Source organism: Scyliorhinus canicula, chromosome 4 (genome assembly GCF_902713615.1).
Source record: "Scyliorhinus canicula chromosome 4, sScyCan1.1, whole genome shotgun sequence".
NCBI classification, from domain to species: Eukaryota; Metazoa; Chordata; class Chondrichthyes; order Carcharhiniformes; family Scyliorhinidae; genus Scyliorhinus; species Scyliorhinus canicula.
The window spans coordinates 954447-979608 of record NC_052149.1 but is presented as its reverse complement, the minus strand read 5'-3'; the positions used below and the strand labels follow the sequence as shown (position 1 = coordinate 979608).

Below are 25162 nucleotides of genomic sequence, written 5' to 3'. Positions count from 1 at the left end.
CTCAGTACTGACCCTCTGACAGTGCAGCACTCCCTCAGTACTGACCCTCTGACAATGCGGCACTCCCTCAGTACTGACCCTCTGACAGTGCAGCACTCTCTCAGTACTGACTCTCTGACAGTGCGGCACTCCCTCAGTACTGACCCTCTGGCAGTGCAGCACTCCCTCAGTACTGACCCTCTGACAGTGCAGCACTCCCTCAGTACTGACCCTCTGACAGTGCAGCACTCCCTCAGTACTAACCCTCTGACAGTGCGGCACTCCCTCAGTACTGACCCTCTGACAGTGCAGCACTCCCTCAGTACTGACCCTCTGACAGTGCAGCACTCCCTCAGTACTGACCCTCTGACAGTGCGGCACTCCCTCAGTACTGACCCTCTGACAGTGCGGCACTCCCTCAGTACTGACCCTCTGACAGTGCAGCACTCTCTCAGTACTGATCCTCTGACAGTGCGGCACTCCCTCAGTACTAACCCTCTGACAGTGCTGCACTCCCTCAGTACTGACCCTCTGACAGTGCGGCACTCCCTCAGTACTGACCCTCTGGCAGTGCAGCACTCCCTCAGTACTAACCCTCTGACAGTGCAGCACTCCCTCAGTACTGACCCTCTGACAGTGCGGCACTCCTTCAGTACTGACCCTCTGACAGTGCAGCACTCCCTCAGTACTGACCCTCTGACAGTGCAGCACCCCCTCAGTACTGACCCACTGACAGTGAGGCACTCCCTCAGTACTGACACTCTGACAGTGCGGCACTCCCTCAGTACTGACCCTCTGACAGTGCAGCACTCCCTCAGTACTGACCCTCTGACAGTGCAGCACTCCCTCAGTACTGACCCTCTGACAGTGCAGCACTCCCTCAGTACTGACCCTCTGACAGAGCAGCACTCCCTCAGTACTGACCCTCTGACAGTGCAGCACTCCCTCAGTACTGGCCCTCTGACAGTGCAGCACTCCCTCAGTACTGACCCTCTGACAGTGCAGCCCCCCTCAGTACTGACCCTCTGACAGTGCAGCACTCCCTCAGTACTGACCCACTGACAGTGCGGCACTCCCTCAGTACTGACCCTCTGACAGTGCAGCGCTCCCTCAGTACTGACCCTCTGACAGTGCAGCACTCCCTCAGTACTGACCCTCTGACAGTGCAGCGCTCCCTCAGTACTGACCCTCTGACAATGCGGCACTCCCTCAGTACTGACCCTCTGACAGCGCAGCACTCCCTCAGTACTGACCCTCTGACAGTGCGGCACTCCCTCAGTACTGACCCTCTGACAGTGCAGCACTCCCTCAGTACTGACCCTCTGACAGTGCAGCACCCCCTCAGTACTGACCCTCTGACAGTGAGGCACTCCCTCAGTACTGACACTCTGACAGTGCGGCACTCCCTCAGTACTGACCCTCTGACAGTGCGGCACTCCCTCAGTACTGACCCTCTGACAGTGCAGAACTCCCTCAGTACTGACCCTCTGACAGTGCAGCACTCCCTCAGTACTGACCCTCTGACAGTGCAGCACTCCCTCAGTACTGACCCTCTGACTGCGGCACTCCCTCAGTACTGACCCTCTGACAGTGCAGCACTCCCTCAGTACTGGCCCTCTGACAGTGCGGCACTCCCTCAGTACTGACCCTCTGACAGTGCGGCACTCCCTCAGTACTGACCGTCTGACAGTGCGGCACTCCCTCAGTACTGACCCTCTGACAGTGCGGCACTCCCTCAGCACTGACCCTCTGACAGTGCGGCACTCCCTCAGTACTGACCCTCTGACAGTGCGGCACTCCCTCAGTACTGACCCTCTGGCAGTGCAGCACTCCCTCAGTACTGACCCTCTGACAGTGCAGCACTCCCTCAGTACTGACCCTCTGACAGTGCGGCACTCCCTCAGTACTGACCCTCTGACAGTGCGGCACTCCCTCAGTACTGACCCTCTGACAATGCAGCACTCCCTCAGTACTGACCCTCTGACAATGCAGCACTCCCTCAGTACTGACCCTCCGACAGTGCAGCACTCCCTCAGTACTGACCCTCCGCCGGTGCAGAACTCCCTCAGTACTGACCCTCTGACAGTGCAGCGCTCCCTCAGTACTGACCCTCTGACAGTGCGGCACTCCCTCAGTACTGACCCTCCGACAGTGCGGCACTCCCTCAGTACTGACCCTCTGACAGTGCAGCACTCCCTCAGCACTGACCCTCTGACAGAGCAGCACTCCCTCAGTACTGACCCTCTGACAGTGCAGCACTCCCTCAGTACTGGCCCTCTCACAGTGCAGCACTCCCTTAGTACTGACCCTCTGACAGTGCAGCCCCCCTCAGTACTGACCCTCTGACAGTGCAGCACTCCCTCGGTACTGACCCTCTGACAGTGCAGCACTCCCTCAGTACTGACCCTCTGACAGTGCAGCGCTCCCTCAGTACTGACCTTCTGACAATGCGGCACTCCCTCAGTACTGACCCTCTGACAGCGCAGCACTCCCTCAGTACTGACCCTCTGACAGTGCGGCACTCCCTCAGTACTCACCCTCTGACAGTGCGGCATTCCCTCAGTACTGACCCTCTGACAGTGCGCACTCCCTCAGTACTGACCCTCTGACAATGCGGCACTCCCTCAGTACTGACCCTCTGACAGTGCAGCGCTCCCTCAGTACTGACCCTCTGACAGTGCAGCGCTCCCTCAGTACTGACCCTCTGACAGTGCAGCACTCCCTCAGTACTGACCCTCTGACAGTGCAGCACTCCCTCAGTACTGACCCTCTGACAATGCGGCACTCCCTCAGTACTGACCCTCTGACAGTGCAGCACTCTCTCAGTACTGACTCCTCTGACAGTGCGGCACTCCCTCAGTACTGACCCTCTGGCAGTGCAGCACTCCCTCAGTACTGACCCTCTGACAGTGCAGCACTCCCTCAGTACTGACCCTCTGACAGTGCAGCACTCCCTCAGTACTAACCCTCTGACAGTGCGGCACTCCCTCAGTACTGACCCTCTGACAGTGCAGCACTCCCTCAGTACTGACCCTCTGACAGTGCAGCACTCCCTCAGTACTGACCCTCTGACAGTGCGGCACTCCCTCAGTACTGACCCTCTGACAGTGCGGCACTCCCTCAGTACTGACCCTCTGACAGTGCAGCACTCTCTCAGTACTGACCCTCTGACAGTGCGGCACTCCCTCAGTACTAACCCTCTGACAGTGCTGCACTCCCTCAGTACTGACCCTCTGACAGTGCGGCACTCCCTCAGTACTGACCCTCTGGCAGTGCAGCACTCCCTCAGTACTAACCCTCTGACAGTGCTGCACTCCCTCAGTACTGACCCTCTGACAGTGCGGCACTCCCTCAGTACTGACCCTCTGGCAGTGCAGCACTCCCTCAGTACTGACCCTCTGACAATGCGGCACTCCCTCAGTACTGACCCTCTGACAGTGCAGCACTCCCTCAGTACTGACCCTCTGACAGTGCAGCGCTCCCTCAGCACTGACCCTCTGACAATGCGGCACTCCCTCAGTACTGACTCTCTGACAGTGCAGCACTCCCTCAGTACTGACCCTCTGACAGTGCGGCACTGTCTCAGGGATTGTCAGTGGTCTTTACCGATTCAGGTCTCTGTTGTTGATTTGAGGTAAACTTGCTGCTCATTGAGCTTCTGTCCTGAGGCTGGGAAAGTGGGTGATGTTTTGAATTGGTGATTGGTTGAATGGATATTGATGCATCTCTCCAATCTCCTGACTCCTGTTTTGTTTATTCCTGCAGGGCGTTCCTGGGAAATCCGGACCGAGGGGACAACGAGGCCCCACAGTAAGTTTCTGTTACTCGGAGCGTGCTGGGAGCGTACTCGGAGCGTACTCGGAGCGTACTCGGAGCGTGCTCGGAGCGTGCTCGGAGCGTGCTCGGAGCGTGCTCGGAGCGTACTCGGAGCGTACTCGGAGCGTGCTCGGAGCGTGCTCGGATCGTGCTCGGATCGTGCTCGGATCGTACTCGGAGCGTACTCGGAGCGTACTCGGAACGTGCTGGGAGCGTGCTGGGAGCGTGCTGGGAGCGTGCTGGGAGCGTGCTCGGAGCGTGCTCGGAGCGTGCTGGGAGCGTGGTCGGAGCGTACTCGGATCGTACTCGGAGCGTACTCGGAGCGTGCTCGGAGCTTGCTCGGAGCGTGCTCGGAGCGTACTCGGATCGTACTCGGAGCGTACTCGGAGCGTGCTCGGAGCGTGCTCGGAGCGTACTCGGAGCGTGCTGGGAGCGTGCTTGGAGCGTGCTCGGAGCGTGCTCGGAGCGTACTCGGAGCGTGCTGGGAGCGTGCTTGGAGCGTGCTTGGAGCGTGCTCGGAGCGTACTCGGAGCGTGCTGGGAGCGTGGTCGGAGCGTACTCGGAGCGTACTCGGAGCGTGCTGGGAGCGTGCTTGGAGCGTACTCGGAGCGTGCTCGGAGCGTACTCGGAGCGTGCTGGGAGCGTGCTTGGAGCGTACTCGGAGCGTGCTGGGAGCGTGCTTGGAGCGTACTCGGAGCGTACTCGGAGCGTACTCGGAGCGTACTCGGAGCGTACTCGGAGCGTACTCGGAGCGTACTCGGAGCGTACTCGGAGCGTACTCTCAGCGTACTCTCAGCGTACTCTCAGCGTACTCGGAGCGTACTCTCAGCGTACTCTCAGCGTACTCTCAGCGTACTCGGAGCGTACTCGGAGCGTACTCGGAGCGTACTCGGAGCGTACTCGGAGCGTACTCGGAGCGTACTCGGAGCGTACTCGGAGCGTACTCGGAGCGTACTCTCAGCGTACTCTCAGCGTACTCGGAGCGTACTCGGAGCGTACCCGGAGCGTACTCGGAGCGTGCTGGGAGCGTGCTTGGAGCGTACTCGGAGCGTGCTCGGAGCGTACTCGGAGCGTGCTGGGAGCGTGCTTGGAGCGTACTCGGAGCGTACTCGGAGCGTACTCGGAGCGTACTCGGAGCGTACTCTCAGCGTACTCTCAGCGTACTCTCAGCGTACTCGGAGCGTACTCTCAGCGTACTCTCAGCGTACTCTCAGCGTACTCGGAGCGTACTCGGAGCGTACTCGGAGCGTACTCGGAGCGTACTCGGAGCGTACTCTCAGCGTACTCTCAGCGTACTCTCAGCGTACTCTCAGCGTACTCTCAGCGTACTCGGAGCGTACTCGGAGCGTACTCGGAGCGTACTCGGAGCGTACTCGGAGCGTACTCTCAGCGTACTCTCAGCGTACTCTCAGCGTACTCTCAGCGTACTCTCAGCGTACTCTCAGCGTACTCTCAGCATACTCTCAGTATACTCTCAGTGTACTCTCAGCGTACTCTCAGCGTACTCTCAGTATACTCTCAGCGTACTCTCAGCGTACTCTCAGTGTACTCTCAGTGTACTCTCAGCGTACTCGGAGCGTACTCTCAGCGTACTCTCAGCGTACTCTCAGCATACTCTCAGCGTACTCTCAGTGTACTCTCAGCGTACTCTCAGCGTACTCTCAGTATACTCTCAGCGTACTCTCAGCGTACTCTCAGCGTACTCTCAGCATACTCTCAGCGTACTCTCAGTGTACTCTCAGTGTACTCTCAGCGTACTCTCAGTGTACTCTCAGTGTACTCTCAGCGTACTCGGAGCGTACTCTCAGCGTACTCTCAGCGTACTCTCAGCGTACTCTCAGTGTACTCTCAGCGTACTCTCAGCGTACTCTCAGTATACTCTCAGCGTACTCTCAGCGTACTCTCAGTGTACTCTCAGTGTACTCTCAGCGTACTCGGAGCGTACTCGGAGCGTACTCGGAGCGTACTCGGAGCGTACTCGGAGCGTACTCGGAGCGTACTCGGAGCGTACTCGGAGCGTACTCTCAGCGTACTCTCAGCGTACTCTCAGCGTACTCTCAGCGTACTCTCAGCGTACTCTCAGCGTACTCTCAGCGTACTCTCAGCATACTCTCAGTGTACTCTCAGCGTACTCTCAGCATACTCTCAGCATACTCTCAGTGTACTCTCAGTGTACTCTCAGCGTACTCGGAGCGTACTCTCAGCGTACTCTCAGTGTACTCTCAGCGTACTCTCAGCGTACTCTCAGCGTACTCTCAGCGTACTCTCAGCGTACTCTCAGCATACTCTCAGTGTACTCTCAGTGTACTCTCAGCGTACTCGGAGCGTACTCTCAGCGTACTCTCAGCGTACTCTCAGCGTACTCTCAGCGTACTCTCAGCGTACTCTCAGCGTACTCTCAGTATACTCTCAGCGTACTCTCAGCGTACTCTCAGCGTACTCTCAGCGTACTCTCAGTATACTCTCAGCGTACTCTCAGCATACTCTCAGTATACTCTCAGCGTACTCGGTGTGTACTCTCAGCGTACTCTCAGCATACTCTCAGCGTACTCTCAGTGTACTCTCAGCGTACTCTCAGCGTACTCTCAGTATACTCTCAGCGTACTCTCAGCGTACTCTCAGTGTACTCTCAGCGTACTCTCAGCGTACTCTCAGTATACTCTCAGCGTACTCTCAGTGTAATCTCAGGTACTCTCCGTACTCGGAGCGTACTCGGAGCGTACTCGGAGCGTACTCGGAGCGTACTCGGAGCGTACTCGGAGCGTACTCGGAGCGTACTCGGAGCGTACTCGGAGCGTACTCGGAGCGTACTCGGAGCGTACTCGGAGCGTACTCTAAGCGTACTCTCAGCGTACTCTCAGCGTACTCTCAGCGTACTCTCAGCGTACTCTCAGCGTACTCTCAGCGTACTCTCAGCGTACTCTCAGCGTACCCTCAGCGTACTCTCAGCGTACTCTCAGCGTACTCGGAGCGTACTCTCAACGTACTCTCAGCGTACTCGGTGCGTACTCTCAGCGTACTCTCAGCGTACTCTCAGCGTACTCTCAGCGTACTCTCAGCGTACTCTCAGCGTACTCTCAGTATACTCTCAGCGTACTCTCAGTATACTCTCAGTGTACTCTCAGCGTACTCTCAGCGTACTCTCAGCGTACTCTCAGCGTACTCTCAGTGTACTCTCAGCGTACTCTCAGCGTACTCTCAGCGTACTCTCAGTATACTCTCAGTGTACTCTCAGCGTACTCTCAGCGTACTCTCAGTGTACTCTCAGTGTACTCTCAGCGTACTCGGAGCGTACTCTCAGCGTACTCGGAGCGTACTCTCAGCGTACTCTCAGCGTACTCTCAGCGTACTCTCAGCGTACTCTCAGCGTACTCTCAGTGTACTCTCAGCGTACTCTCAGCGTACTCTCAGCGTACTCTCAGCGTACTCTCAGCGTACTCTCAGCGTACTCTCAGCGTACTCGGAGCGTACTCGGAGCGTACTCTCAGCGTACTCTCAGCGTACCCTCAGCGTACCCTCAGCGTACTCTCAGCGTACTCTCAGCGTACTCTCAGCGTACTCTCAGCGTACTCTCAGCGTACTCTCAGCGTACTCTCAGCGTACTCTGAACGTGCTCGGTGCGTACTCTCAGTATACTCTCAGTATACTCTCAGCGTACTCTCAGAGTACTCTCAGCGTACTCTCAGCGTACTCTCAGTATACTCAGTATACTCTCAGTATACTCTCAGCGTACTCTCAGTATACTCTCAGCGTACTCTCAGCGTACTCTCAGCGTACTCTCAGCGTACTCTCAGCGTACTCTCAGCGTACTCTCAGCGTACTCTCAGCGTACTCTCAGCGTACTCGGAGCGTACTCGGAGCGTACTCTCAGCGTACTCTCAGCGTACTCTCAGCGTACTCGGAGCGTACTCTCAGCGTACTCTCAGCGTACCCTCAGCGTACCCTCAGCGTACCCTCAGCGTACTCTCAGCGTACTCTCAGCGTACTCTCAGCGTACTCTCAGCGTACTCTCAGCGTACTCTGAACGTGCTCGGTGCGTACTCTCAGTATACTCTCAGTGTACTCTCAGCGTACTCTCAGCGTACTCTCAGCGTACTCTCAGCGTACTCTCAGCATACTCTCAGCGTACTCTCAGCGTACTCTCAGCGTACTCTCAGCGTACTCTCAGCGTACTCTCAGCGTACTCTCAGCGTACTCTCAGCGTACTCTCAGCGTACTCTCAGCGTACTCTCAGCGTACTCTCAGCGTACTCTCAGTATACTCTCAGCATACTCTCAGTATACTCTCAGCATACTCTCAGCGTACTCTCAGTGTACTCTCAGCGTGCTCGGTGCGTACTCTCAGCGTACTCTCAGCGTACTCTCTGCGTACTCTCTGCGTACTCTCTGCGTACTCTCTGCGTACTCTCTGCGTACTCTCTGCGTACTCTCTGCGTACTCTCAGCGTACTCTCAGTGTACTCTCAGCGTGCTCGGTGCGTACTCTCAGCGTACTCTCAGTGTACTCTCAGTATACTCTCAGCGTACTCTCAGCGTACTCTCAGCGTACTCTCAGAGTACTCTCAGCGTACTCTCAGCGTACTCTCAGCGTACTCTCAGTATACTCTCTGCGTACTCTCAGTATACTCTCAGTATACTCTCAGCGTACTCTCAGCGTACTCTCAGCGTACTCTCAGCGTACTCTCAGTGTACTCTCAGCGTACTCTCAGCGTACTCTCAGCGTACTCTCAGTGTACTCTCAGTGTACTCTCAGAGTACTCTGAAGTAACTCAGAAGCACGCTGACACATTGCAGCAACACTGGAGGCAGAGCAGCGAATACGTTAAAGGCGAATTTGTTCGATTGGAGTCAAACGGTGTTGGGCATTAGTGGAATCTGAACTTGAGGCCAGAATCTGATTGGCCTATTCTCATTGAATGGCGGAAGTCAGTCGAGGGGCTGAATGGCCTACTCCGGCTCCAAATTCACATCTTTGTACGGTTAACATTTAACGTTACCATTTAAATAAAACCAGATTGTAACAATATTGAGAAAATGAAAACAAGTGGGATTAATGGTTAGAGGTAACTGGGTATCTCATTAGCTAAGGGTTAGAGAACAAAATAATGGTTTTGTTTTTATTCATTGATGGGATTTGAGCATGTCTGTGTGAGTTATTATTGCCCATCCCTAATTGACCCTCTGACAGTGCGGCACTCCCTCAGTATTGAGCGGCCAATGCTGACAGCAAGCATGCCGTATGCCTTCTTGACCACCTCTCCACCGACGTTCCAAAATGCATTACCTCACAATTGTCCGGATTAAACTCCATCTGCCATCTCTCTGCCCAAGTCTCCAAACGATCTAAATCCTGCTGTATCCTCTGACAGTCCTGGTTTAGCTCACTGAGCTAAGTCACTGGCTTTTAAAGCAGACCAAGGCAGGCCAGCAGCACTGTTCTATTCCCGTACCAGCCTCCCTGGACAGGCGCCGGAATGTGGCGACTAGGGGCTTTTCACAGTAACTTCATTGAAGCCTACTCGTGACAATAAGCGATTTTCATTTCATTTCCTCATTGCTATCCGCAATTCCACCAACTTTTGTGTCATTTCCAAACTTACTAATCAGACCAGTTACATTTTCCTCCAAATCATTTATATAGACTACGAACAGCAAAGATCCCAGCACTGATCCCTGCGGAACACCACTAGTCACAGCCCTCCAATTAGAAAAGCACCCTTCCATTGCTACTCTCTGCCTTCTATGACCTAGCCAGTTCTGTATCCATCTTGCCAGCTCACCCCTGATCCTGTGTGACTTCACCGTCTGTACCAGTCTGCCTTGAGGGACTTTGTCAAAGGCCTTACTGAAGTCCACAATAGACACCATCCACTGCCCTACCTGCATCAATCATCTTTGTGACCTCCTCGAGAAACTCTAACAAGTTAGTGAGACACGACCTCCCCTTCACAAAACCATGATGCCTCTCAGTAATAGGTCCACTTGCTTCCAAATGGGAATAGATCCTGTCTCAAAGAATTCTACCCAGTAATTTCCCTACCACTGACGTAAGGCTCACCGGCCTGTAGTTCCCTGGATTATCCTTGCTACCCTTCTTAAACAAAGGAATAACATTGGCTATTCTCCAGTCCTCTGGGACATCACCTGAAGACAGTGCCATACCTTCATCAATCATCGTCATCACTTCCTCGAAAAACTTGGGTATCATGCTGTCTCTCTCTAATACATCCACTTTTTTTTTAACTGTACAGCACAGTACAGGCCCTTCGGCCTACGATGTTATGCCAAACTAGTCTGAAACTAAGTTCAAATGAAAATCGCTTATTGTCACGAGTAGGCTTCAATGAAGTTACTGTGAAAAGCCCCTAGTCGCCACATTCCGGCGCCTGTTCGGGGAGGCTGTTACGGGAATCGAACCGTGCTGCTGGCCTATCTTGGTCTGCTTTCAAAGCCAGCGATTTAGCCCAGTGTGCCAAACAGCCCCACCTAGTTTACCTGGTTTAGCTCACCAGGCTAAATCGCTGGCTTTTAAAGCAGACCAAGGCACGCCAGCAGCACGGTTCGATTCCTGTACCAGCCTCCCCGGACAGGCGCTGGAATGTGGCGACTAGGGGCTTTTCACAGTAACTTCATTGAAGCCTACTCGTGACAATAAGCGATTTTCATTCATTTCATTTCATACTCCCTATCATTCTGGTCTGCTCCATGTGCCTATCCAATAACCGCTTGAAAGTTCCTAAAGTGTCCGACTCCACTATCACAGCAGGCAGTCCATTCCACACCCTAACCACTCTCTGAGTAAAGAACCTACCTCGGACATCCCTCCTATATCTCCCACCCTGAACCTTATAGTTATGCCCCCTTGTAACAGATACATCTGCCCGAGGAAATAGTCTATGAACATCCACTCTATCTATCTCCCTCATCATCTTATAAACCTCTATTAAGTCGTCTCTTATCCTCCTCCGCTCCAAAGAGAAAAGCCCTAGCTCCCTCAACCTTTCCTCATAAAACCTACCCTCCAATCCAGGCAGCATCCTGGTAAATCTCCTTTGCACCCTTTCCAATGCTTCCCCTTATTTCCAAGTGGGAGTAAATCCTGGTTTGAAGAATCCTCTCCAATAATTTCCCTACCACTGACGTAAGGCTCACTGGCCTGTAACTTCCTGGATTATCCTTGTTACCCATCTTCAACAAAGGAACAGCATTGGCTATTCTCCAAAAACAGAATCTCCCCCTCTGCTTCTTTTACCCATTCTCTTCAATCTGTGTCCCTCTGGTTACCCTCCCTCCTGTCACTGAAACACTTTCTCCTCATTTACTCCATCAAAACTCTTGCTGATTTTGAACACCTCGATTCAATCTCCTCTGAACCTTCTCTGCTCCAAGGGGAACAATCCCAGCTTCTCCAGTTCCTGGGACTTGAGTGAGCAATGGGAAATATGTCCATCTCAATAACCAATGAGATTTAAGGACTGTGAAAGAAACCTGAATGACAAAGATGGAAATGGGGCAAATTGGGTCCAGAAAGAGAAATAAAGAGCGGGAAAGAAAGAATTACTTGGTTTCACGGGTCGGCGCAACATTGAGGGCCGAAGGGCCCGTACTGCGCTGTAATGTTTCATGTTCTATGTTCTACTTGAAGAAAATAAAAGAGACAAAATGGAAAAGTAGGAGCAAATTAAAAATATTAGCATTATAAATCTTATAGAACAATTGACTAACTGTTTGAATGAGAAAGAAGAAAGTTCAGATGATTCCTGTCCAGAATGGACAGATTGAGCGGCAGGCACATGAATCTCTTCCTTAAAGGTTCCTTATGCTGATAGTTTCCAGCCCTAAATTTCTGCAGCGGGTTTAATCAATGGGAAAATCCAGATAAATGTCAAAACTCAGAATGAGGTTGAGGATAAATCCTCCAACAAGCTGTGGTTTCTCTCGCTCTCTGTGTATTTGTCGGATTATTTACCCTTCAGTAACAGAGAGTGTTGAGAAAGTCGACATCTGGGAACAGGAAAACTGTCTCAACTATTTCAGTTTTGTTATTTCAAATCTCCTGCGCAAACTTCACTTTGTGTCTGTTTCCTAGGGTCCGCGAGGAGGCCGTGGTCCGAGAGGACCCACAGGAAAACCAGGAGCAAAGGTACAAAATTCCTGATATCTGACATATCACACCAATAACACAGAGTACCGAATCCGTGATCAAATGCTTTGATGGGAAGGTTTACAGATCTTTGTCTGTCTGTCCACAGGGAACATCTGGCAATGATGGGCCGCCTGGAACATCTGGGGAAAGGGTAAGCACTTGTGTGTCCACATGATGAGGAAGAGTCACCATGAGAGATAATCCCAGGTCAAAGAGCAAAGATGAGAAGTTTAGGGAATGGTTCTAATTGGGCTAACCACTCTGTGAGAGGGTGAGTGTGAAACTCCGAGCCGGAGGGATGGTCGGCTATCTTGGCCGAGGGAGCTTCCAATTAATTTCTTGTTAATTTTCACATTGAAAGAGAAAGTGTAACAGGCCAGAAGATTGGACAAGATTTGAAAATCAGCAGAAAATGAGTTGGATTTCCACCCCGGCCTTAGTCTCTGACCTTAAAGTGAAGCCGCTCCTATCTCACCTGACCATGCGACCCAAGGTTGGGTGAAATCATTCCGGCGCTGCGAATTGCAGAAGCCCCCGCCATACAGCGGGATCTGGGTGTCCTGTGTACAGAGGGATCTGGGTGTCCTAGTACAGAGGGGTCTGGGTGTCCGGGTACAGAGGGATCTGGGTGCCTTGTACAGAGGAATCTGGGTGCCTTGTACAGAGGAATCTGGGTGTCCTGTGTACAGAGAGATCTGGGTGTCCTAGTACAGAGGGGTCTGGGTGTCCTGGGACAGAGGGGTCTGGGTGTCCTGGGACAGAGGGATCTGGGTGCCTTGTACAGAGGAATCTGGGTGCCTTGTACAGAGGGATCTGGGTGTCCTAGTACAGAGGGGTCTGGGAGTCCTGGTACAGAGGGATCTGGGTGTCCTGGTACAGAGGGATCTGGGTGCCCTGTGTACAGAGGGATCTGGGTGTCCTGGTACAGAGGGATCTGGGTGTCCTGGTACAGAGGGATCTGGGTGTCCTGGTACAGAGGGATCTGGGTGTCCTGGTACAGAGGGATCTGGGTGTCCTGGTACAGAGGGATCTGGGTGTCCTGGTACAGAGGGATCTGGGTGTCCTGGTACAGAGGGATCTGGGTGTCCTGGTACAGAGGGATCTGGGTGCCCTGTGTACAGAGGGATCTGGGTGTCCTGGTACAGAGGGATCTGGTTGTCCTGTGTACAGAGGGATCAGGGTGTCCTGGTACAGAAGGATCTGGGTGTCCTGGTACAGAGGGATCTGGGTGTCCTGGTACGGAGCGATCTGGGTGTCCGGGTACATAGGGATCTGGGTGTCCTGGTACATAGGGATCCGAGTGTCCGGGTACAGAGGGATCTGGGTGTCCTGGTACAGAGGGATCTGGGAGTCCTGTGTGCAGAGAGAACTGGGTGTCCTAGTACAGAGGGGTCTGGGTGTCCTGGTACAGAGGGATCTGGGTGTCCTGGTACAGAGGGATCTGGGTGTCCTAGTACAGAGGGGTCTGGGTACAGAGGGATCTGGGTGTCCGTGTACAGAGGGATCTGGGTGTCCGTGTACAGAGGGATCTGGGTGTCCTGGTACAGAGGGATCTGGGTGTCCTGGTACAGAGGGATCTGGGTGTCCTGGTACAGAGGGATCTGGGTGTCCTGGTACAGAGGGATCTGGGTGTCCTGGTAAAGAGGGATCTGGGTGTCCTGGTACAGAGGATTCTGGGTGTCCTGGTACAGAGGGACCTGGGTGTCCTGGTACAGAGGGACCTGGGTGTCCTGGTACAGAGGGACCTGGGTGTCCTGGTACAGAGGGACCTGGGTGTCCTGGTACAGAGGGACCTGGGTGTCCTGGTACAGAAGGATCTGGGTGTCCTGGTACAGAGGGATCTGGGTGTCCTGGTACAGAAGGATCTGGGTGTCCTGGTACAGAGGGATCTGGGTGTCCTGGTACAGAAGGATCTGGGTGTCCTGTGCACAGAGGGATCTGGGTGTCCTGGTACAGAGGGATCTGGGTGTCCTGCTACAGAGGGATCCGAGTGTCCGGGTACAGAGGGATCCGGGTGCCCTGGTACAGAGGTATCTGGGTGCCTGGGTACAGAGGGATCTGGGTGTCCTGGTACATAGGGATCTGGGTGTCCTGGTACGGAGCGATCTGGGTGTCCTGGTGCAGAGGGATCTGGGTGTCCTGGTACGGAGCGATCTGGGTGTCCTGGTACAGAAGGATCTGGTTGTCCTGTGCACAGAGGGATCTGGGTGTCCTGGTACAGAGGGATCTGGGTGTCCTGGTACAGAAGGATCTGGGTGTCCTGTGCACAAAGGGATCTGGGTGTCCTGGTACGGAGCGATCTGGGTGTCCGGGTACAGAGGGATCTGGGTGTCCTGGTACATAGGGATCCGAGTGTCCGGGTACAGAGGGATCTGGGTGTCCTGGTACAGAGGGATCTGGGAGTCCTGTGTACAGAGAGAACTGGGTGTCCTAGTACAGAGGGGCCTGGGTGTCCTGGTACAGAGGGATCTGGGTGTCCTGGTACAGAGGGATCTGGGTGTCCTAGGACAGAGGGGTCTGGGTACAGAGGGATCTGGGAGTCCTGGTACAGAGGGATCTGGGTGTCCTGGTACAGAGGGATCTGGGTGTCCTGGTACAGAGGGATCTGGGTGCCCTGTGTACAGAGGGACCTGGGTGTCCTGGTACAGAGGGATCTGGGTGTCCTGGTGCAGAGGGATCTGGGTGTCCTGGTACAGAAGGATCTGGGTGTCCTGTGCACAGAGGGATCTGGGTGTCCTGGTACGGAGCGATCTGGGTGTCCTGGTACAGAGGGATCTGGGTGCCCTGGTACAGAGGTATATGGGTGCCTGGGTACAGAGGGATCTGGGTGTCCTGGTACATAGGGATCTTGGTGTCCTGGTACAGAGGGATCTGGGTGTCCTGGTACAGAGGAATCTGGGTGTCCTGGTACAGAGGGATCCGAGTGTCCGGGTACAGAGGGATCTGGGTGTCCTGGTACATAGGGATCTTGGTGTCCTGGTACAGAGGGATCTGGGTGCCCTGGTACAGGGGGATCTGGGTGTCCTGGTACAGAGGGATCTGGGTGTCCTGGTACAGAGGGATCTGGGTGTCCTGATACAGAGGGATCTGGGTGTCCGTGTACAGAGGGCTCTGGGTGTCCTGGTACAGAGGGATCTGGGTGTCCTGTGCACAGAGGGATCTGGGTGTCCTGATACAGAGGGATCTGGGTGTCCTGGTACAGAGGGATCTGGGTGTCCTGGTACAGAGGGATCTGGGTGTCCTGGTACAGAAGGATCTGGGTGTCCTGTGCACAGAGGGATCTGGGTGTCCTGGTACGGAGCGATCTGGGTGTCCGGGTACAGAGGGATCTGGGTGTCCTGGTACATAGGGATCCGAGTGTCCGGGTACAGAGGGATCTGGGTGTCCTGGTACAGAGGGATCTGGGAGTCCTGTGTACAGAGAGAACTGGGTGTCCTAGTACAGAGGGGTCTGGGTGTCCTGGTACAGAGGGATCTGGGTGTCCTGGTACAGAGGGATCTGGGTGTCCTAGGACAGAGGGGTCTGGGTACAGAGGGATCTGGGAGTCCTGGTACAGAGGGATCTGGGTGTCCTGGTACAGAGGGATCTGGGTGTCCTGGTACAGAGGGATCTGGGTGCCCTGTGTACAGAGGGACCTGGGTGTCCGGGTACAGAGGGATCTGGGTGTCCTGGTGCAGAGGGATCTGGGTGTCCTGGTACAGAAGGATCTGGGTGTCCTGTGCACAGAGGGATCTGGGTGTCCTGGTACGGAGCGATCTGGGTGTCCTGGTACAGAGGGATCTGGGTGCCCTGGTACAGAGGTATCTGGGTGCCTGGGTACAGAGGGATCTGGGTGTCCTGGTACATAGGGATCTTGGTGTCCTGGTACAGAGGGATCTGGGTGTCCTGGTACAGAGGAATCTGGGTGTCCTGGTACAGAGGGATCCGAGTGTCCGGGTACAGAGGGATCTGGGTGTCCTGGTACATAGGGATCAGGGTGTCCTGGTACAGAGGGATCTGGGTGTCCTGGTACAGAGGGATCTGGGTGCCCGGGTACAGAGGGATCTGGGTGCCCTGGTACAGAGGGATCTGGGTGTCCGGGTACAGAGGGATCTGGGTGCCCTGGCACAGAGGGATCTGGGTGTCCTGGTACAGAGGGATCTGGGTGTCCTGGTACAGAGGGATCTGGGTGTGCCCTGGTACAGAGGGATCTGGGTGTCCTGGTACAGAGGGATCTGGGTGTCCTGGTACAGAGGGATCTGGGTGCCCTGGTACAGAGGGATTTGGGTGTCCTGGTACAGAGGGATCTGGGTGTCCTGGTACAGAGGGATCTGTGTCTCCTGATACAGAGGGATCCGAGTGTCCGGGTACAGAGGGATCTGGGTGTCCTGGGACATTGGGATCTGGGTGTATCCTGATACAGAGGGATATTGGTGTCCTGGGCACTGAGGGATCTGCGTGCTCTGGGTACAGAGGGATCTGGGTGTCCTGGTACAGAGGGATCTGGGTGTCCTGGTACAGAGGGATATGGGTGTCCTGGTACAGAGGGATCTGGGTGACCTGGTACAGAGGGATCTGGGTGTCCGGGTACAGAGGGATCTGGGTGTCCAGGTACAGAGGGATCTGGGTGTCCTGGCACAGAGGGATCTGGGTGCCCTGGCACAGAGGAACCTGGGTGTGTCCTGGTACAGAGGGATCTGGGTGTCCTGGTACAGAGGGATCTGGGTGCCCTGGCACAGAGGGACCTGGGTGTGTCCTGGTACAGAGGGATCTGTGTGTCCTGGTACAGAGGGATCTGGGTGTGTCCGGGTACAGAGGGATCTGGGTGTCCTGGCACAGAGGGACCTGGGTGTGTCCTGGTACAGAGGGATCTGGGTGTCCTGGTACAGAGGGATCTGGGTGTGTCCGGGTACAGAGGGATCTGGGTGTCCTGGTACAGAGGGATCTGGGTGTCCTGGTACAGAGGGATCTGGGTGCCCTGGTACAGAGGGATCTGGGTGTCCTGGTACAGAGGGATCTGGGTGCCCTGGTACAGAGGGATCTGGGTGCCCTGGTACAGAGGGATCTGGGTGCCCGGGTACAGAGGGATCAGGGTGTCCTGGGCACTGAGGGATCTGGGTGCTCCGGGTACCTCCTCATTCATATGCTTCTATATTTATTTGTACTCACTTCCAGAATGTTATTCGGAACTCTGCTTCCATTGAAAAATGAAATGAAAATCGCTTATTGTCACGATTTGGCTTCAAATGAACTTTCTGTGAAAATCCCCTAGTCGCCACATTCCGGCGCCTGTTCGGGGGGGGGGGGGGGGGGAGGGTTGGTACGGGATTGGCTGCTAACCTTTGACTTGTTACATCCAGTTTCAAACATTTTGCTTCTGCTGAATAACCTTTGTTCTGAGATTGAATATCTGACCAATTGACCCAATTTATCCTGATAATACAATAACTGTATTACAGAGGGATCTGGGTGTCCTGGTACAGAGGGATCTGGGTGCCCTGGGTACAGAGGGACCTGGGTGCCCTGGGTACAGAGGGATCTGGGTGTCCGTGTACAGAGGGATCTGGGTGTCCGTGTACAGAGGGATCTGGGTGTCCGTGTACAGAGGGATCTGGGTGTCCTGGCACAGAGGGATCTGGGTGTCCTGGTACAGAGGGATCTGGGTGTCCTGGTACAGAGGGATCTGGGTGTCCTGTGTACAGAGGGATCTGGGTGTCCTGGTACAGAGGGATCTGGGTGTCCTGTGTACAGAGGGATCTGGGTGTCCTGGTACAGAGGGATCTGGGTGTCCGTGTACAGAGGGATCTGGGTGTTCTGGTACAGAGGGATCTGGGTGTCCTGGTACAGAGGGATCTGGGTGTCCTGGTACAGAGGGATCTGGGTGCCCTGGTACAGAGGGATCTGGGTGTCCTGGGTACAGAGGGATCTGGGTGCCCTGGTACAGAGGGATCTGGGTGCCCTGGTACAGAGGGATCTGGGTGCCCTGGTACAGAGGGATCTGGGTGTCCTGGTACAGAGGGATCTGGGTGTCCTGGTACAGAGGGATCTGGGTGTCCTGGTACAGAGGGATCTGGGTGTCCGTGTACAGAGGGATCTGGGTGTCCTGGTACAGAGGGATCTGGGTGTCCTGGTACAGAGGGATCTGGGTGTCCTGGTACAGAGGGATCTGAGTGTCCTGGTACAGAGGGATCTGGATGTCCTGGTAGAGAGGGATCTGGGTGTCCGTGTACAGAGGGATCTGGGTGTCCGTGTACAGAGGGACCTGGGTGCCCTGGTACAGAGGGATCTGGGTGTCCTGGTACAGGGGGATCTGGGTGCCCTGGTACAGAGGGATCTGGGTGTCCTGGTACAGAGGGATCTCGGTGTCCTGGTACAGAGGGATCTGGGTGTCCGGGTACAGAGGGATCTGGGTGCCCTGGTACAGAGGGATCTGGGTGTCCTGGTACAGAGGGATCTGGGTGTCCTGGTACAGAGGGATCTGGGTGCCCTGGTACAGAGGGATCTGGGTGTCCTGGTACAGAGGGATCTGGGTGTCCGTGTACAGAGGGATCTGGGTGTCCGTGTACAGAGGGATAATACAATAACTGCATTTCTAATGCAGCTTTAACGCAATCACCTGTCCCAGAGCCACTTTCCAGGAAATGGAATTGTGACACCGCCCACTCGTGACAGGTGACCCGTTGCTGAATCACAGCTTTAGGTGTGAGAAGCATCATGGAGGAAGGATGGGTTTGGGGAGGGAATATGTGAACTGAGGGTCTAGGCAGCCTCCAAGGATGGAGCCATGGGATTCAGAGACCGGGATTGGAGGAATGCGAGGATCCCGGAACGTTGTCGGTCTGGGGGAGATTACGGACATGGTGTGGGGAGAGGACTCGGAAGGATTTGAAAACAAGGATGAAATTTAATCTCAAAACATTGTTTATGTGGGAACCGATGGAGGGGAGCGAACGGGGTCTGAGTTCGGACACAGGCAGCAGAATCTTTGATTAGCTGAACTTTCCAGAGTTCGGATGATGGGAAACCAGCCAGGAGGGTGTTGGAATAGTCAAGTCTAGGGTGATAAAGGCGGAAATGAGAGTTTTAGCAGCAGATAAACTAGGGCAGGTGAAGTTGGACATCGGGTGAAGCAGGATTATACATGGGATATTGGTGAGTTCAAGCCTGGAGTACCATGAAGAGTTCAGGAAGGGGAGCGATGCATTGGATATTGTTCCGAGATGGCTCACTGGGCTGATTCCTGGAATGAAGGATTGTCTTTTGAGGAAAGATTTAGCAGCTTAGGCCTCTACTCATTAGAGTTTCGAAGAATGAGGTGATCTCATTGAAACAGAAGATTCTGGGGGGATTCACGGGGAGGATGTTTCCACTTGTTGAGGATTCTAGAACTAAGGGGCACCGTTTAAAAATTAATGGGTCTCCTATTGAGGAGAGAGATGAGGAGGGATTGCCCAGAGGATTGTCCGTCTGAGGATTTGTCACCCTCAGAGAGCAGTAGAGACGGGGAATCTCTGAATATATTCAAGATAGAGATTGGCAGACCTTTGATTACCAAGGATTACGGGGACAGACAGATCTGCAATGGACCTATCAAATGGTGGATCAATCTCAAAGGGCTGAATGGCCTACGCCGACTCCTTATAATTTTATGGTATCATTGCTGCATCATTGCATACGTGAATTAGACTTGACAATCAATATCCTGCATGTTCCCATTGATCAGAAACAACACTGGCTACCAGAGCAGGTCAAAGCCTGGTGATTCTGCAGTGAGTAACTCACCTCCTAACTCCCCAAACCCTGTCCACCATCTACAAGGCACAGGTCAGGAGTGTAATGGAATACTCTCCAATTGCCTGGATGAGCGCAGCTCCAACAACAACATTCAAGAAGCTCAACACCACCCAGGACAAAGCAGCCCCGCTTGATTGCTCCCCTTCCACGTTCAAACCGTCCTCCACCGATGCACAGTGGCAGCCGTGTGTCCCATCTACAAGATGCACTGCAGGAACTCACCAAGGTTCCTTAGGCAGCACCTTCCAAACCCACGACCACCACCATCTAGAAGGACAAGAGCAGCAGATACCTGGGAACCCCGCCACCTGGAGGTTTCCCTCCAAGTCACTAATCATCCTGATTCGGAAATATATCTCTGTTACTTCACTGTTGTTGGGGCAACATCCTGGAACTGCCTCCCTAACAGCACAGTGGGTGTACCTACATCGCAGGGACTGCAGCAGTTCAAGAAGGCAGCTCTCCACCACCTTCTGAAGGGTAACTGGGGATGGGCAATAAATGCTGACCTAACCAGCGACACCCACATCCCTTTGACCAAATTTTAATAAATGGAACATTTTGGATAAGTTTGTGCAATGGGGGATTTATTATCTGATGATCCAATGCAGTAATTCTCCGTTCACAAGGTAATTGGACACAGTGTGAAACCAACTTTCCATTCACTGTTGCCCTGAGCTGATTTATACAAGATGGACTTTGGTGTAAAACACTCACTCAGAAATCCCAGAGAACTGTCAGGAGAGCATTTTTTACATAAAAAGACCAGTTCCAGACGTCCAGATCTCCACTCTCCCTGCGTACCTCGCTATCTTGTGCAATCATCAGAATATCAGTGGAACAGAACGATATATCTGCTGACTGATGCCACAGGGAACATCCAAAATAACAGGACTGCTCAAGCAATGCGGAAGGCGGTATGCGGTATGCGGTAAGGAACAGAGACTGATGGAGGAGCATGGTTACCCATTGCTGATACTGACCTTACCGAGGGATTTGGAGGCAGCTTTTATGTCCTCAATGCTTCATCTTTGTTGTGTTTGTGTTTCAGGGACCACAAGGACCCCAGGGCCCAACAGGATTTGCTGGACCGAGAGGACCTCCTGTAAGTAAACATTCCCTTTCCGTTTCAGCTGGATGGTGCTAAAGACTGGAAACCAAGACTGGTTTCAGTTTGACAAGATCAGGCCCAATGCAGAGCAAAATCTCCAGCTGCCCAACCGGCCCAATAAGATCATTGGTACCAGGCATGAATCTACAGAGAAATATCCAGCTGGATTTGGGATAACGTTCCTGCTGTTTCTGCTCAGGAGAGAAGTTTGGATCTAATGTCTCCTGAAGCAGTGACGAGGCCCCCAAGCCGATATTAACCAGCCAATGGCCTTCTAGGGCTTCTCTAATGGGGCAGCTAATTTACCCTCCCCCCTCCCCCATCCCCCACTCCCTGCCAACCCCCCTCCCCCCTCCCCCTCCCCCACTCCCTGCCAACCCCCCTCCCCCACTCCCTGCCAACCCCCCTCCCCCCTCCCCATCCCCCACTCCCTGCCAACCCCCCTCCCCCACTCCCTGCCAACCCCCCTCCCCCACTCCCTGCCAACCCCCCTCCCCCCTCCCCATCCCCCACTCCCTGCCAACCCCCCTCCCCCACTCCCTGCCAACCCCCCTCCCCCCTCCCCATCCCCCACTCCCTGCCAACCCCCCTCCCCCACTCCCTGCCAACCCCCCTCCCCATCCCCCATCCCCCACTCCCTGCCAACCCCCCTCCCCCACTCCCTGCCAACCCCCCTCCCCATCCCCCATCCCCCACTCCCTGCCAACCCCCCTCCCCCTCCCCCACTCCCTGCCAACCCCCCTCCCCATCCCCCACTCCCTGCCAACCCCCCTCCCCTGCCTGAAGGGTCCAATGTGAGATCACCATTCGCGGGGAACTTCAGCTGAGGTGGGGTGGGGTGGGGGTGGGGGAGCGGTGGGAGGGGTGGGGGTGAGCTGGGTGGGAGGGGTGGGGGTGAGCTGGGTGGGAGGGGTGGGGGTGAGCTGGGTGGGGTGGAGGGTTCTATTTAATCTGGAAGGAGGATGTTACGAGGGGAGGGACCCCACATCTTCACCCTGATTAAGCCGGGGGGCAGCAGGCGGGATTGTTCCCCACAAGCAATTTTGAAGCTTAAGTTCAGCCAAGCGAGGAGGATGCTGGGTAACCGCAGTGAGGGGGGGAGGGGGGGACGGGGGGGGGGGCGGGGGGGGGGGGGGGGAAACGACTCAGTGTCTGATTGAGGGACCTGGCATTGAACATCGCAGGTGGCGAGGATCATTGAGAACCTCTGTGGTGATATGATCTGCATACTCGTCTGCCATTGGGCCAGAACATCGGCTTACCATTGGCCCTGGTCGGTCATGTGCCTCTGGACCGATTGGCCGAGAGGCTGAGTTAACCACGCCTTTATTAACGAGGTATAAATGCTCAGACGCCTGACGATCGTCCCTTTCCACTGTAGACGATCGCAGAGCTGTGTTCTAGTTAATTAAAGCCTGACATTGGTAAATCACTCGCCTCGCGTACAATCGATGGTACATCAACCTCCTCACTCCCCTCGCTGCCCTCACTGCCCTCGCTGCCCTCACTGCCCTCGCTCCCCTCGCTGCCCTCGCACCCCTCGCTCCCCTCGCTCCCCTCGCACCCCTCGCTGCCCTCACTGCCCTCGCTCCCCTCGCACCCCTCGCTGCCCTCACTGCCCTCGCTCCCCTCGCTGCCCACGCTGCCCTCGCTCCCCTCGCTCCCCTCGCTGCCCTCGCTCCCCTCGCTCCCCTCGCTCCCCTCGCTGCCCTCACTGCCCTCGCTCCCCTCGCACCCCTCGCTGCCCTCGCTCCCCTCGCACCCCTCGCTGCCCTCACTGCCCTCGCACCCCTCGCTGCCCTCGCTCCCCTCGCTGCCCTCACTGCCCTCACTGCCCTCGCTGCCCTCGCTCCCCTCGCTGCCCTCACTCCCCTCGCTCCCCTCGCACCCCTCGCTGCCCTCGCAGCCCTCGCACCCCTCGCTGCCCTCACTCCCCTCGCTGCCCTCACTGCCCTCACTGCCCTCGCTGCCCTCGCTGCCCTCACTCCCCTCGCTGCCCTCGCTCCCCTCGCTGCCCTCACTCCCCACGCTGCCCTCGCTCCCCTCGCTCCCCACGCTGCCCTCGCTCCCCTCGCTGCCCTCGCTCCCCTCGCTGTCCTCACTGCCCTCACTCCCCTCGCTGCCCTCGCTGCCCTCGCTGCCCTCGCTGCCCTCGCACCCCACGCTGCCCTCGCTCCCCTCGCTGTCCTCACTGCCCTCGCTGCCCTCGCTCCCCTCGCTCCCCTCGCTCCCCTCACTGCCCTCGCTGCCCTCGCTCCCCTCGCTCCCCTCGCTGCCCTCACTCCCCTCGCTGCCCTCGCTGCCCTCGCTGCCCTCGCTGCCCTCGCACCCCACGCTGCCCTCGCTCCCCTCGCTGTCCTCACTGCCCTCGCTGCCCTCGCTCCCCTCGCTCCCCTCGCTCCCCTCACTGCCCTCGCTGCCCTCGCTCCCCTCGCACCCCACGCTGCCCTCGCTCCCCTCGCTGCCCTCGCTCCCCTCACTGCCCTCGCTGCCCTCGCTCCCCTCGCTCCCCTCACTGCCCTCGCTGCCCTCGCTCCCCTCGCTGTCCTCACTGCCCTCGCTCCCCTCACTCCCCTCGCTGCCCTCACTCCCCTCGCTCCCCTCACTGCCCTCGCTGCCCTCGCTCCCCTCGCTGCCCTCACTGCCCTCGCTCCCCTCACTGCCCTCACTGCCCTCGCTGCCCTCGCTCCCCTCGCTCCCCTCACTGCCCTCGCTGCCCTCGCTCCCCTCGCTGTCCTCACTGCCCTCGCTCCCCTCACTCCCCTCGCTGCCCTCACTCCCCTCGCTGCCCTCGCTCCCCTCGCTGTCCTCACTGCCCTCGCTGCCCTCGCTCCCCTCGCTCCCCTCACTCCCCTCGCACCCCTCGCTCCCCTCACTGCCCTCGCTCCCCTCACTCCCCTCACTGCCCTCGTTGCCCTCGCTCCCCTCGCTCCCCTCACTCCCCTCGCACCCCTCGCTCCCCTCACTGCCCTCGCTCCCCTCACTCCCCTCGCACCCCTCGCTGCCCTCACTCCCCTCGCTCCCCTCGCTGCCCTCGCTCCCCTCGCACCCCTCACTGCCCTCGCTGCCCTCGCTCCCCTCGCTCCCCTCGCTGCCCTCGCTCCCCTCACTCCCCTCGCACCCCTCGCTGCCCTCACTCCCCTCGCTCCCCTCACTGCCCTCGCTGCCCTCGCTCCCCTCACTGCCCTCGCTGCCCTCGCTCCCCTCGCTGCCCTCGCTGCCCTCGCTCCCCTCGCTGCCCTCGCTCCCCTCGCTCCCCTCGCTGCCCTCGCTCCCCTCGCTGCCCTCACTGCCCTCGCTCCCCTCGCACCCCTCGCTGCCCTCGCTCCCCTCGCACCCCTCGCTCCCCTCGCTGCCCTCGCACCCCTCGCTGCCCTCGCTGCCCTCACTGCCCTCGCTGCCCTCGCTCCCCTCGCCCCCCTCGCTGCCCTCACTGCCCTCGCTCCCCTCGCTGCCCTCGCTGCCCTCACTCCCCTCGCTGCCCTCACTCCCCTCGCTGCCCTCACTGCCCTCACTGCCCTCACTGCCCTCACTCCCCTCGCTGCCCTCACTCCCCTCGCTGCCCTCACTGCCCTCACTCCCCTCGCTGCCCTCACTCCCCTCGCTGCCCTCGCTCCCCTCGCTGTCCTCACTGCCCTCGCTCCCCTCGCTCCCCTCGCTGCCCTCACTGCCCTCACTCCCCTTGCTGCCCTCGCTGCCCTCGCACCCCTCACTGCCCTCGCTCCCCTCGCTCCCCTCACTCCCCTTGCTGCCCTCGCTGCCCTCGCTCCCCTCACTGCCCTCGCTGCCCTCGCTCCCCTCGCTGTCCTCACTGCCCTCGCTCCCCTCGCTGCCCTCACTCCCCTCGCTGCCCTCGCTGCCCTCGCACCCCACGCTGCCCTCGCACCCCACGCTGCCCTCGCTCCCCTCGCTGCCCTCGCTCCCCTCGCTCCCCTCACTGCCCTCGCTGCCCTCGCTCCCCTCGCTCCCCTCACTCCCCTCGCTGCCCTCACTCCCCTCGCTGCCCTCGCTCCCCTCGCTGTCCTCACTGCCCTCGCTGCCCTCACTCCCCTCGCTGCCCTCGCTCCCCTCACTCCCCTCGCTCCCCTCACTGCCCTCGCTCCCCTCGCTCCCCTCACTCCCCTCGCACCCCTCGCTCCCCTCGCTCCCCTCGCTGCCCTCGCACCCCTCACTGCCCTCACTCCCCTCGCTCCCCTCGCTCCCCTCACTGCCCTCGCTGCCCTCGCTCCCCTCGCTGTCCTCACTCCCCTCGCTCCCCTCACTGCCCTCGCTCCCCTCGCTCCCCTCACTCCCCTCGCTGCCCTCACTCCCCTCGCTCCCCTCGCTGCCCTCGCTCCCC

General features: G+C 56.9%; 1 protein-coding gene across 1 annotated transcript in view; it reads left to right on the top strand.

The window, feature by feature from the left end:
- col11a1a (collagen, type XI, alpha 1a) overlaps window positions 1-25162 on the top strand; it is a 493146-nt gene that overhangs the window by 244702 nt on the left and 223282 nt on the right. Inside the window, exons 32-35 of the mRNA XM_038793410.1 lie at window positions 3745-3789; window positions 11883-11936; window positions 12046-12090; window positions 20764-20817. Of these exons, the coding sequence (XP_038649338.1) occupies window positions 3745-3789; window positions 11883-11936; window positions 12046-12090; window positions 20764-20817 (198 nt within the window). The remainder of the gene's footprint in view (window positions 1-3744; window positions 3790-11882; window positions 11937-12045; window positions 12091-20763; window positions 20818-25162) is intronic.